At 43.8% G+C, this 12,555-nt stretch overlaps 1 protein-coding gene across 3 annotated transcripts in view; it reads left to right on the plus strand.

Annotated features, from left to right (window-relative positions):
* PTPRA (protein tyrosine phosphatase, receptor type, A) overlaps nt 1-12,555 on the plus strand; it is a 110,098-nt gene that overhangs the window by 39,999 nt on the left and 57,544 nt on the right. For 2 of the 3 annotated variants that reach the window (XM_010580761.1, XM_010580760.1), the window contains one exon: nt 96-167. In XM_010580761.1, coding sequence (XP_010579063.1) covers nt 135-167 — 33 coding nt within the window. In that variant the 5' untranslated portion in view covers nt 96-134. Of the gene's footprint in view, nt 1-95; nt 168-12,555 lie in introns of those variants that run through there. The other variant, XM_010580763.1, reaches the window with a different exon arrangement.

Below are 12,555 nucleotides of genomic sequence, written 5' to 3' on the forward strand. Positions count from 1 at the left end.
CCTTGCTGGTAGCAGTAAAAATACTGTCTTCCAAAGATGTTGCTGAATTTTAACTCTTTGGTTTTAAAAGCTTTTTTTTTTTGGTTTGTTTGCAGGGGGCACCACTGGAAGAACCTTTATGGGCTCCTAATGACATGCAGGTGGATGATTTGCTTATAATAATTAAGGTAGGAAGAAGTGTTGTTAATTTTGGCCTCTTGGCATTTGTCCTCTCTTTGAAATAAAATTGTGCTGGCCAGTGGCCAGCCAGTCATCACTCTATTTTAGGGTTCAGTACACAACGATGGCAGTATGGAGCAGCACACAGCCAAGACATTAACTTTTGTTAAAGTGTCCCTTTAAACACAGAGGGAAGGGAAGTCTTATTTGAGAACTACCTGGGAATGTAACTAAGTGGAAAAAATCTGACTTCCTCCCCCAAAGGATAATAAGGTCTCTGTTGGTGCAGAGTTGGAAGGGGCATGACTCTTATTTGAGAGCACTCAGCACAGGGATTTTTTTGTTCTGCTGAAACATAGTGGTTGAGTTGGAATTCAGGTTCTAACTTGCCATCTGAAAAAAAAAAACCCAAACCTAAAAATATATTTTACTAGTTTATTTTCATAATCTTGAGCTTCTGTGGAAAGCTGGTCTATCTCCAAATGTGGCAAGAGAGTACTCAATTCTTGATTAATGAAATGGAGGAAAATCCCTGATGTTAAAAGCACTAAACTATTGGACAACCTTGGAAAACAAAACACAAATGTGTGCAGAGTTAAATATATTTATGAGTGGTTTTTATGATATTTTAATGTCTAGATTCTTGTCTTGCTGGGTCATTTCTGCCATGGCTGTTGTGCTTAGAAGCATCATCAGGGTGGTGCAATGGTCACTGCTGGTCTCTGCCTCCTCTTGCAATAGGAAAGAGGGTCTTCACCACAGTCACCATACAGACTCCTAAATGTGAGTTGACCTTTCCCCTTGCAGTCAAAAAAACCCAGGAGGGCTGGAGCAGAGAGCAAGCGATTTGCAATGCAAAAGCTGTCTTGAATTTACTCAGGCAAGAGAACCCTATGCCTTTCCAGGCTTTGCTCTACACACTCTCATAACATTTCAATTCACAAGCCTGAAGAGGTGGTAGAGCTGTCTCTGAGTTCCCACCAATATAACAAACTTCTGCAATGTGCAAATACCCTAAATTGGATAGCAAAATTGGATGTTCTGCTTTGGAGCCCTGTGAGGTGTTTGGTGAGACCAACATCATGGCGAGGATTTTGTTCTTGCATTTATTCGGACTGTAAATGTGTAAGAAAGTATTATGGGTGAACGTGGAGTGTGTTACATCTATCGTACTTTAACACAGGCTTTGCTTTATGTTGCAATTGGGTTTACACTTCTTATTAGCACGGGCAGAATTAGTGGTTTGGTTGGTGTTTAGTGTTGGATAGTTTACTGGCTGAGTAGTTGGAGGGAGAGGGGGAAATTCAAGCTGTAACAAGAGCAAATTCTTTTAATACAGGTTTACGGTTCTCAAATGTATTTCTACTTTTTGTTTGGCTTGTGATAAGATGCACTACTGTGGAATTTGCTTGGAGCAGGGATTTGCATGAATTATTGTTTCTTACAAAATGAACATCTGTGCAAGCCTTCTCCCTGTGCTCCACGGTACCAGAGCACCCATTAGGAGAAGGATTTGTGTGCTTGGATGCAGCGGTCAGCAAAAGCCAAGTGCTTGGGGGAAGGGAAGATGGAGTAATAGAAACAAAGCTGCTGAAACCAAGGGGAAGACTCCTGGTCTGTGCAACAGCGTCTGGATGTGTGTGTTTATTTTATGTGCTGACTTCTTTCCTTCTCATCCCAGCGCGATTTTTTAAAAAGCAACATCCTCCTGTTAGGAGAAACTTGGGACAATTATGCTTGGCCTCTTGCAGAGTGCAGTTTTGCATTTAGGAAGTATAATGTCATCAATCGCAGGAGCTGCTGATTGAAATAGTGTGGCCCAAAAATACGTAGAAGATAGGAGTAAACAATCATTATGGATGGTCTCTTGATTCTGCACTTAAAGCATTTCATTTGAAGGGTTTCACATTCTTGTAAAGAGATCTTTCTGTAAATGGCTAATTAAGCAAATTAGCTACAGTGTCATCAGTCTGTCTACAAAAAGCAAGAAGCTGACGTTTTGAAGAAACCTTCAAGCTGCAGACTCAAATTATCCAATATTTAAAATTACAATGTCTCACAGGAATAGGAAGAGCAATGAAAGAATCACTTGAAGTTTGGGTGACTTAAAACCAGGTTTCATGTAGAAAGGCAAGCTTTTTAATTTTACTCAAAATTCTACATGGATGCTAAACGTGTCATCCTCACTTAAAATTTGACTAAACCTGATGGTATTAAATAATTTGCTTCTAATTCTTTATTTTCTTTTTGTAGAGAGTAGAAAAGGTTAAGGTAAACTTGTTGGGATGTTCATCTTTTCTCAAAAATTGGCTTTAATAGGGGAAAATGAGGAGGAGAATTTCTTCATTTACTGAAATAAATCCCCATGACACAGAGCATCAGGTGCAGGTGTGAGCGATGAGACAGGTAGGGCATTAGTGGTCCCACCATTTGTGTGAATGGTCCTGGGTCAGGAAGAGCACCAGTGCATGTTGAAAACAATAGGAACGAGGTGTATAATGTGATGGAGACATGGCATTGTGTTGAGCTGTCTGTATTTGAGAATGCAAAACATTGCCAGATACACTGATTAATAATTGCCATCTGATGTGGATACCGTCCAGGCTGTGTGTGTGTCCTGGCACCAGTGGGTTTTTTGAGTGTGTTACAGTTGTGCATATGGTTGGAGGTAAGTACAGGCTTACAGCAAGCTACTCAAAAGGGCAGAAAACCATCCAAGCGTGGAGGTGACAGTCATATCAGTACTGGTGCAGTGCCAAGCTGAGTGCCGTCTTGTGTTGAGTGAGTACTAAAACCACGTATCTTGTTTCAACAAAATCCATCCAAAACTATTTGCTACCTTCAGACCATCCATATCCTTCCCTGTGCCTTTTCCAGCTGTGTTGCCAACATGTTTTGGGAGGTGGGAGCCAAGCGGACGTGCCCTGTGGATTTGCAGAAGGGCTTGACATGTGTGGTTTTCTTCTCACTGGTTCCAGCAGTGCCGATCGCTGAGCTGATGTTTTCGGTGCTACCCACAATAACTGAAAGATCTTTCCTGCGAGATAAGAGTCAGTAATTGTGGTTGCCTCGTTCCTCTGGTATGCGTTCCCGTATTAACTTGAAATTTAATTTGTGATCAGCGTGCTGCTGCTGCGTGGCTCTGTCCCCTCCAGCTGTAGCCGCCAGCGTGGAGTCACCGGCTGCTGCAGCAGTCGGACCCTGCACCCTCTCTCTTAAGGATTGCTCTTCCAAAAAGTGCGATGGTGCCATAGCTTGATCTTCTCATTGAGTCCATGCAGTTGTGAGCAAACTGCAGGAGAAGCGAAGAGGAGGTGACAGGTTAGGTCCCATCTCAGTCCTGCACTGGTTCACCCTGGTGGCTTTTGCACTGGATGGTGTCCAAGCCAAGAAGTGCTTTTTCCTCCGCTTGGAAGGTTTGCTCCTGTAGTTTCAGATGAAGCCACCAACAGCTGTGGTCCTTCTCAAACCTTTAAAATTGCTGTCAAATTTTGGTATTTGTTGATGTGTAGGCTGACCCTTGGAGGGCTTTTTGGAAGCACGGAGGTTGCCCTGAGACCTGAAATCACAAATTACTGGTGCTCCTAAATTCCGTAGGTACTTCTCCCCACCTCTTTCCTATGAAGCTTCAAACAGCTACATGGAATTTCTTGTCACCGATGTGAGCTGACCTGGCCTGCTGCATGCTAAAAATACCCTGGGATTTGTATGAACTGTTTCACAGACCGTCAGGACTAAGCACACACTTCCAGCGTTCAGCTGTTGAAGCTGACTGCAGGCTGGGGACATGAAGGAGACAACTGCTTACAGAAACCACACCGGGCAGCATGTTGGGACCTGCAACCCATACCTGGAGCTGCTGTGTATAAACACACACATCCACACTCCATCTTATTTCTGACAACTACCTCCCTGAATAGTAATTTATTTTTTTTTCAGTAGCTTGTTCTGCAAGCAGGTTTCCTCTTGCAGGTGTTTAGGAAGACCTCATTTTTATGTTAATTTGGCGTAACTATCAGTGCACAGACATCAACTGTTCTTGCATCCTTCTGAGTTGTGTCATTTTTATTGAAATTCGGTCCTGAAAAACTGATTCGAGCAGCTGACATACCTGTCACCTGAGTCAAACGGAAAACTGCACCAAGTTGGTGGTTGCCTCAAAAATACGTTGCCAGCCCTTGTTTCTGCAGGGTGTAGCAACCACAGCTTTAGCTTTCAGGAGGGTTGCAGCTGCAGTCTGCAGCCTGGGTTCAGTTTTTAATGGTGTTTGCTTGCTAAGTTTAAGGGCTTTCTCAACATCGTGTCTCCAGTAAGATCAAGCAGTGCTAATTATAGCTAAACCAGTTACTGCTAATAACCTCAGTCCATAGGAACGATTTTTTTCATGTTGATGGCTTCAAACACATCTCTGCTTTGATTATATTTGGTCCCATGAAAGGGTTGAGTTGATCCACATCTCTTTCAATAAAATTGATCCTTCAAACTGGGCAGGTAACATATTAGGTGATTTAAAAGACTATTTTTACAGCTCAAAATGCATCTTTTTCTGAGCAAGTAAGCTTACTAGCTGCAGCCAAACCTGCGTTGCTCTGCTTGATCAATATTGCATAACAGATGTGAAGGCGAGTTCCTCGCCGCTGGGGAGTTTATCTACTCCTGGTCAGAAAAATAAGAGGAGGTGACAAGTCGAGGAAGTGAAGACGCAAAAGGGACAACGTGCGGGCTCCTTCATCATCGCTGGGAGCCGGGAGATGCCCCTGAAGGACTGAGTGGCACGGGGACATCTTTGTTTTCAGTCGGTGGTGCCTGTTCCTGATTTTTCTGGGCTTCCTTCATGCTGACGTTACCTTTTCATCCCCCCATCCTCACCGTTTCAGGAGAGTGTGTTAACAGAGAAGATCCCTGCTATCTGATGGTGGAAAACAAACAGAGAAGAGCAGATGAAGGGTCTTCAGCAACCCCGACTTCAGGTGGCAGTGGCCTCCCTGTAGCACAGGAGGCTTCCATCAGTGGGTATACAGAGGTATTCAAAAACTTGGGTAGACCTGGTGGCAAAAATGCCCAGTTAAGTAAGACAAGGAGAGGAAATCTAATCAGATGTGCTTTGGGTTTGTTGGTAAAGACACGAGTGCAGCTACTTTAGTGACAGTTTTTTCATGGTACCAAATATGGAGGACACTGAAGCTGGAGGGGCCAGAGGAGAACATCTGGTCCAGCTGATAAAAACCGAAAGCCATGAAATTATGGAATTGCACCCAATAGGTTTCTTGCCCCAAGACCTTACTGTGTGCTGTAAACCACATCCAGGTTTCAGGAATACATTCGGTCAGCCGGGTGCAGGTCAGCGATGGGATTAGACAGGTCAGTGGTTACTAATACCATTAACTTCTCATATCGCCTTTTCCAGCACTCAGTTCTCGTAATGTTATTTAGGTGTTTTTTAGTCCAAATCCTTGAAGTTCCCTGCTGAAAGCTAAAACAAATATATCATTCCTATCAGATCTTTCCAAGAGCAAAGCATGGAAATCCCCTGTCCTCGGGCTGGCACCGTCACCGGTATTTTCCTCTCTCCCTTGACCAGTGACTTTTCCTTGAATATTGCTGTCTAAATCTTCTGTGGCTTATGCAGGGATTAAAAAGAAAGAAAAAAAAATTACATATGCTGTGGGAATTTGGCAAGCGATGCGTGGACCTCTTGCAGTTCCAGTCGGTGGTTAGACGGATTTGTCATACTTATATTATACACGTGTATGGTCTACTTGCGGTGAGGAACCGCTGATGCTTGGTCAGGGACCTGTTCCCTTTTCACACAGAGTCATGCTGAGGGCAAGCAGATATTTGTTTGGGGTTTTTTTGTTTGTGGATGTACATAGGGGGATAAGGCCAGCTGGAATAATTAATTATTCTCTGAGAGAGCAGAGTATTTGCAAATGCTGTGATGCCTTACCCATGATGGTCTAAGGTAGGTGCATTTTATGGGAAGTAATATCTAATAGGAGGTAAACTGCTGCAGTTGGGGAGACGCAGACAAGCTTTTGATGCGTAAATCCTCCAGTTCTGAGACAAAAGGCGTTATCGGTCTTACAAGCCCAGCCAGTTGCTCTGAGCTTCAGCCAAATATAATAACACTTTGATTGAGAGAGAGGACAGTTGGTACCCGCAGAGCCAAGGGATGTGCTCACTGGGGAAGGAGGTAAATTATTTCTTGGGGAATGTGGAAGGGTTATCTGGGGACCAAGGAGGAGGACAGTTTCAGGGGGAAACTAGCTTTTGGTTGACTGTTGCTCTGTGACAGGGAATTTAATTCCCAAACTTGCTTTTTGAATGCATTTTATAGACACCCATCAAGGCTGATGTGTTTTGTAAGACATACTCCCTTTCTCGCCTGTCCTCTCTGTTACCCAGGTGCTTCTGCCCGGTGTATGAGCTAGCTCTGGTGTAGTGCAGGAGGAGGGTGGTGTACTGGGTGAAGCATATGATATTTTGGGGAAACAAATACTGTAATCCATAAGGTTTTGCTGCCGCAGAGAGCATTTGTGGGGATGGGGGCTGTGTATGAGTAAACGTTGCAGCTTGGCCACGTTCTGCTTCCATTTGATGTGGTGCATGTGCCTTGATGAGGAATTCAGCAAGGTTGAGGAGCTCTTCGAAGAGCTGGAGGGAGGGAAAAAGCTCTTTAAAGTACCTCAAATATAAATGGAGTTTATACTACAATGAAGCTGCGTTTTACTTGTGTGTGGTTCTTTCCTTTCCCCACTGCAAGGTGCCTTGCTGGTACAGCATGCTGGCTTGACTGTACCTCGCTCAGCAGATGTTCTTGGCAACTTCAGATCTTACCTTGCACTGAGCTTTGAGGAAGCATAAGGTCAAACTGCTGTAGTTCTAGAGGAAGTTTATAGGTTATAAGTTCAATGAGACCTGGTCCTTAAAAAAAAAATCTAAAAAGAAAAAAAAAAAAATTAATGTAGACTGCTTCCAGTCTTGTACAGGGTGTTGGAGAAGTCAACAAGATAGAGTGAACAAGACCACGCCACTAATGAAACCAGTGCCTTAGTTTTTGCAAAAAGCTTTGTATTTGAAGCAAACTAGTTTTGAGGATTAAATGCTGCCATACCCCCCCAAAATGAGTGGATATTATGGCATCTAAACTGACATCTGAGCTTCTGAGGTACAGGTGTGACTGAGCAGGAAAGTATCTGCAGCTGCAGTCCATTTGGGTTTAGCTGTTGCGTGTTACCCAGTGCAGTGTTCCTCCTTGCAGAGAAGTTGAGGGGATGTGAGAGCTCTGCAGGAGGAGAGGGAAATGACCCAAGAGATGAGGCAGCAGAAAGATGAGTAGCTGTTGAAGCTGGGTTGGGTTGTTCAGGAGAGCAGTTGGTCAAGATGCACATTGTGTTGGTGCATTTTAATCTGCACAGGAAGACTCGGAGAGGTGTGTTCAGAGATGCGCCGGAGGAAGAAGTGATGGGCGTCGAGTGGGTGCTTGCCGGGATGCCCAGCATCTTGCTTCCTTCACCCCAAAGGTGAACTCTTAAGTCATAGACGTGGTAAGGCAGATGGTGGGACAGCATGACACAGAACAGCGTGAGCTTGAAGGAGCTGGAGGGAAAGAGTTAAATCTGAGCAAAAAGCAAATTATCTGGAAGGGCTGGAGCTCTGCCCTTCAATGCTTCCCCAAACCGGGACATCCAAGTCAGAAACCCTGGGAATGGCTCCTGCACCTGGGGGTCCTTGTGGAGGGCTGCAGCGGGAGTGGTGGTGTTGGCTGGATGTCCTCTTCTGAGTCTGCATCTTTGAATGAATGTGCAATGGAGAGGACAGGGATTCTGCTTGCACGCTCTAATCCTATTGCTAGACTAGGTGTCCCCTTAAAGACACCAGTTAGTCAAAAAAACATTCTGAAACTCCAGTTGCAATGAATCACTGCCTTCAGCTGCAGAGGCACTAACCATGCGCGTCAGGCCACCTCGCTGGCTTGTCACTGCTTTTTTAAAATACTGCTGTTGAAGAAAGGCAGAGCCCTGGTCCTGCAGCACCCTGCGGGTGCTGGGGTGCAAGAAGACCTCGACACTGATGCTGCTGGTGCTCTTACCAGAGCTATTAGAGGCTCAGGTCGGCTGTCTGAGAGCCCAGACACGTCTTATGCATAATGAAGATTTGTTTCCTCAAACAACCAGTTGCAGGAAACGAATTTTCTGCTCTTCAGCTGCCAGCCCAGGCCGTTGGGTTGCAGTGAGGCAGCCCAGCTCCCACTCACCTGGCTTGGCTTGGGTGCTGTCAGCAGCATTGAAGGCACCCTCAAATATTACGGTAGGGATGCTAACAGGTATCCACAGGCACAAAAGCAAACTGGGAAGCCCCGTATACCACTGGTTTTGAGCCAGTTGCTCAACGGAAGATCAGCTTTGCTGGGGGATGCTGCCACCTTCTCTTGGTGGCTCCTTCCCCAGTTATGCTGTTTTGCTTTAGAGGTGAATCTGTGAAATATTCTTCCTGAGCGCCAGCCAGAGGCTCGATCGAAACCTATTTAATAGCTATTTTGTTATTTTTATGTGCTTTGAGTAGAGCCTGAAATGTATCATTTGGGAAGATGTTTTAGTGAGATTTTGGATGGCAACCCACTTTCTCCTCTGCATTAACTACTTTAAAATATCTACTCCCTGGTTCAATTTTATTTGCCCTTTAATAAAAAAAGATAATATCTGCTAGACACTAGTTTTTTCTTCCCTCAGGCAGGAGTTTAAGAGTTCTCATTGTTTTTAAAGTAGCTGTTTCTGTGCTTTTTGAATGGCTGTCAGCTTGCTGAAGATGATGATTAATCTTTATCAAGTGCTCAACTGAAAATGCTGTTGAAGTGATGTGAGGCAGATGATCACTGGGATGCTCAGGATCACCTTTGGTCCACATACTGTGCTTTGAGCATCGCTGCTTTATAATCTAATGAAAGCAGCCCTATATTCTGAGCGTTAGCAGAGGGAGAAGCTCTTCTTCAGTAGTTCACAGTCTTGCTTGTACTGAAATGACTTTATTTTCTTATGCAACAATCATAATTTTAATAAACTTTTCTCAGTCACAGAAGGGAAGAAATGAACTGATTTGCTGCTTCTCTTCACCATGAGCCAGACTTTTCCTTTTAAAAGAAAAAGTACTATTTAAAACCTGCCTTCTGCTTTTCAGCATCTCCGATTGAATTATTTCGTTCATACGCATATTTTTATTAACAAGTTGGGAAAGAAAACCAAGCACTTTTCCTTAGGCATTGATACTTTCTTCACTCTGAGCTCATCCCAAGTGCAAAATATCTTCTCTGCAAGCTAAACAGAAAGCAAAAGTAACCAAGGCAAGAGCCTTTCTACGGGATAGGAAAATAAACTGAGTTCTGGAAAATAGAAATGTGGCGTTAGTGCTGCCCTGCAGTGAGAGCAGTGGGGATGGCTCCATCTGGCTTCGATAGACATCTGCAAAACCCAGCGTCAATGTGAATTCCCCTCTGCCGTGATTCTGCTTCTAATTAAAAAGTCAGAGCTGTTTAAAAGGACTTACTGAAAAGTTTGGATAGATTTATGCCTAAATGTTGGTGATTATGATTTCTTTAATTCAGATTCTGAATATGTTTTAAACTGTTCAATCTTAAACTAACTGGGATTTTTAACAATCAGATGCTCCCTTCCATCCAAGGGAGCATCATTCATTCTGATGAGAGCGGAATAGATCTTTTAGATGTTCAAAACAGACTATTAATGCTAATTGCGTGTGAGGGTGATGGGGAGCCATGGTCACTGGCCACAAGGAACAAGGTCACCAGCTGTGTCTGTTTTCAGGGTACCAGGGACATGCAAGGCATGGGACAGGGTGGTAACTGGGAAGTGCAAGGCTCACAGCAAGACAACTTTCAGACCCTTTCAGCTGCTGATCTGCCCTGGTCTTTGTTCTTGGGAGCAAAATTATGGAAGAATTTTCTGTTGCACAATTTTTTTAACATATATTTGGAGGGCTTCATACCAGAGGGGTTTTTGTGGGTTTTGGTTTTTTGTTTTTTTTTTCTAAGGATGCTTTAACATCTGTATTTGGTAAAATGTGCTATTTTTTAAGTATTTGTATTGGTGACTTTTATTTTGCAACTGAACCAGTTTTGTTGTGAATTGTCCAACTTCTGGTTTTGAGGAGGAACAAAGCTATTTTTTCTCACCAGCCTACATGGCATTTAATCCGACTGGAGCACGTGGCCACTGTGACACAGAAAACAAAACTCGCTCTTCAACAAATTCATCACTGCATGACTTCAGTAGTTAAAGCTGGTTGAAGAGGTTGGCTCAAATCTCCTGTCCAAGGACTGCCATGCTGTAAGTTAGAAGTTGTTTGTGTTCAAAGATGCTGCTTCTATTTTGGTAGGAAAGTATGCATCGTCGAGAGATGTTTCTTCCTACTAGCTGCACACTCACCCTCGAGTACGGTTTCCAGACAGACATCTTAATGAAATAACCCACTGGGGGCACAAAGCAGCCACCCCTGGTAGTGGGACCTGGATGCTCTCCATAAGCAATGAGCCCAGGTATTGTATAGCAGAGGTTGGGTACCGTCGAGAGGTTAGTGACCGATTAGATGGTGTTTGAAGAAAGTTGTTGGCTAAACAAAGTCTGATGTGTTACTGGATAATAATTTTCATCTTGTTCAGCAAAACATTGAATGCTGTATCTCATCAGTCAAAAAATACCAGGGTTTTTTTTTGTTTGATTTAAATAGACTGCGTGCAATGAGGACCTGTGTTAGCAGAGGCAGGGTGCTGGCAGTTAATCAACCTGTTAGACATGTGAGGATGTGCAAGGGATGTCTGGATGCAGCCGGTATGACTAAGAAAGCACCAAACACACAGCCATTCCCCCTGCATCTAGGGATATGCTCTTGAACCAAGCAAGAAGTTAGCAATGCAGTGAAGAGTGAAGCAATTTCTCCCCTAAAAATTAATGTGATAGAGGGGATGTATACAGGGACTGAAGAAATGCCCATACAGTTACGTTTCCATCACTGTCATCTCCTTCCCTGCATGGATAAAGATGAGCAGAGGGGGAAGGACAGAAAACTGGAGGAGTGGTTGGGTGACCCGTTCTGAAAGCCACCATCTCCACCAGCTGATGATCTTGATGATCTTGCTCCTCTTATCTCGGCATCGTACTTGCTGTCCTTAGGAGTATTTCTAGAGGGATTTACAAAACCGCTGAAGTGATTTAAGTGCTCAAAAGTATTTGAATATCCCAGTAAGTATTTATCTGCTATTAAGGTCTTGTAAAAACATTGTGAAACATGAGCCATCATCCGAGTCCTGCTTCCCTTTCTGTCAAACTGGCAGATACCGGGCTTTGATTGTTTCTTGTGCCTATGGATTAAAGCCATCTCCTTTTTTCTTTGCACAGAGGACCCACAAAAGCATCTGGGACTGTGCACGGGCCATCGCAGCCCTGAACAAGCAGCAGCAAGGCCCATCTATGCAATTTTCAGGCTTGCCAGTGCCTTTTGAGAGATGGTACCAGCTTTGGTACTTCAAAGAAAGGTGTCAGAAATGCAAAAATGAGCAATTAAGGATTAATCTGCTTGTGGGGATGGGTATCTGCCTCCCCCCCTCCTGATTGTGCTGTAAATTAGTGGTTGACTTGATCCCTGTAGTGTAGCTATTTATACCTCAAAGGTTTGAATTATAGCTGTGTAGATTATATCATCCCTTTGTTTAATCTTTTTTCCTTTCTTCTGTCATGCTTTTGACCTCAGTGATTTTCAAAGCAGTCAGATTCGCTTCCTATGGTTTTCTTGTGATGGCATTTGTATCCAGGAAAGGGGAGGAGAATTTAGATGGCTTTTTCTGTACCATTTTATTTTCTCTAACGCTCTCCCTTACTCATTTCCTCATTCAACAGCCCAGTCCTTTTTTTAACCTTTTCAGAGGTTTTCATATCACAACCTTCATAGCCTTTCCAGGTTTTTTTATTTTCTAGGCCTTCAAAACGGCGTACGCAGAGCTAGGGGACAGCCTGGATGAATATTGCACCTTATGGGCTTGAAGCTTCACAAAAAGCTTTGGAAAGGAGAGTTACTGCCATGCACCTGCCTGCTTGTTGGACCTATGCCTCTCCTTCATTCCCCCCCACCAAGGAACAAGCAACGCGAGGGAGGGTATTGTTGCTATTGGATTTATTGGCTGTGATTTTGCAAATAAATGCTTTATAATCACTTCCTTGCTGCGCCTCGCAGCCAAGAAAGGGAGACGTGCAGCGAAGGAAGGGCAGGCTGCCTGCTTGTGCTCCAGCTTTCCCTTTGGATATGCATTTCCTATTTCGAAGACTGCTTTCTTTTAGACCTCTAATAAGTGTTAGAGCATTTAGAATACATATTTATTCTTGTAGC

Source organism: Haliaeetus leucocephalus, unplaced genomic scaffold, assembly GCF_000737465.1.
Source record: "Haliaeetus leucocephalus isolate CR32 unplaced genomic scaffold, Haliaeetus_leucocephalus-4.0 Scaffold741, whole genome shotgun sequence".
Classification (NCBI taxonomy): domain Eukaryota; kingdom Metazoa; phylum Chordata; class Aves; order Accipitriformes; family Accipitridae; genus Haliaeetus; species Haliaeetus leucocephalus.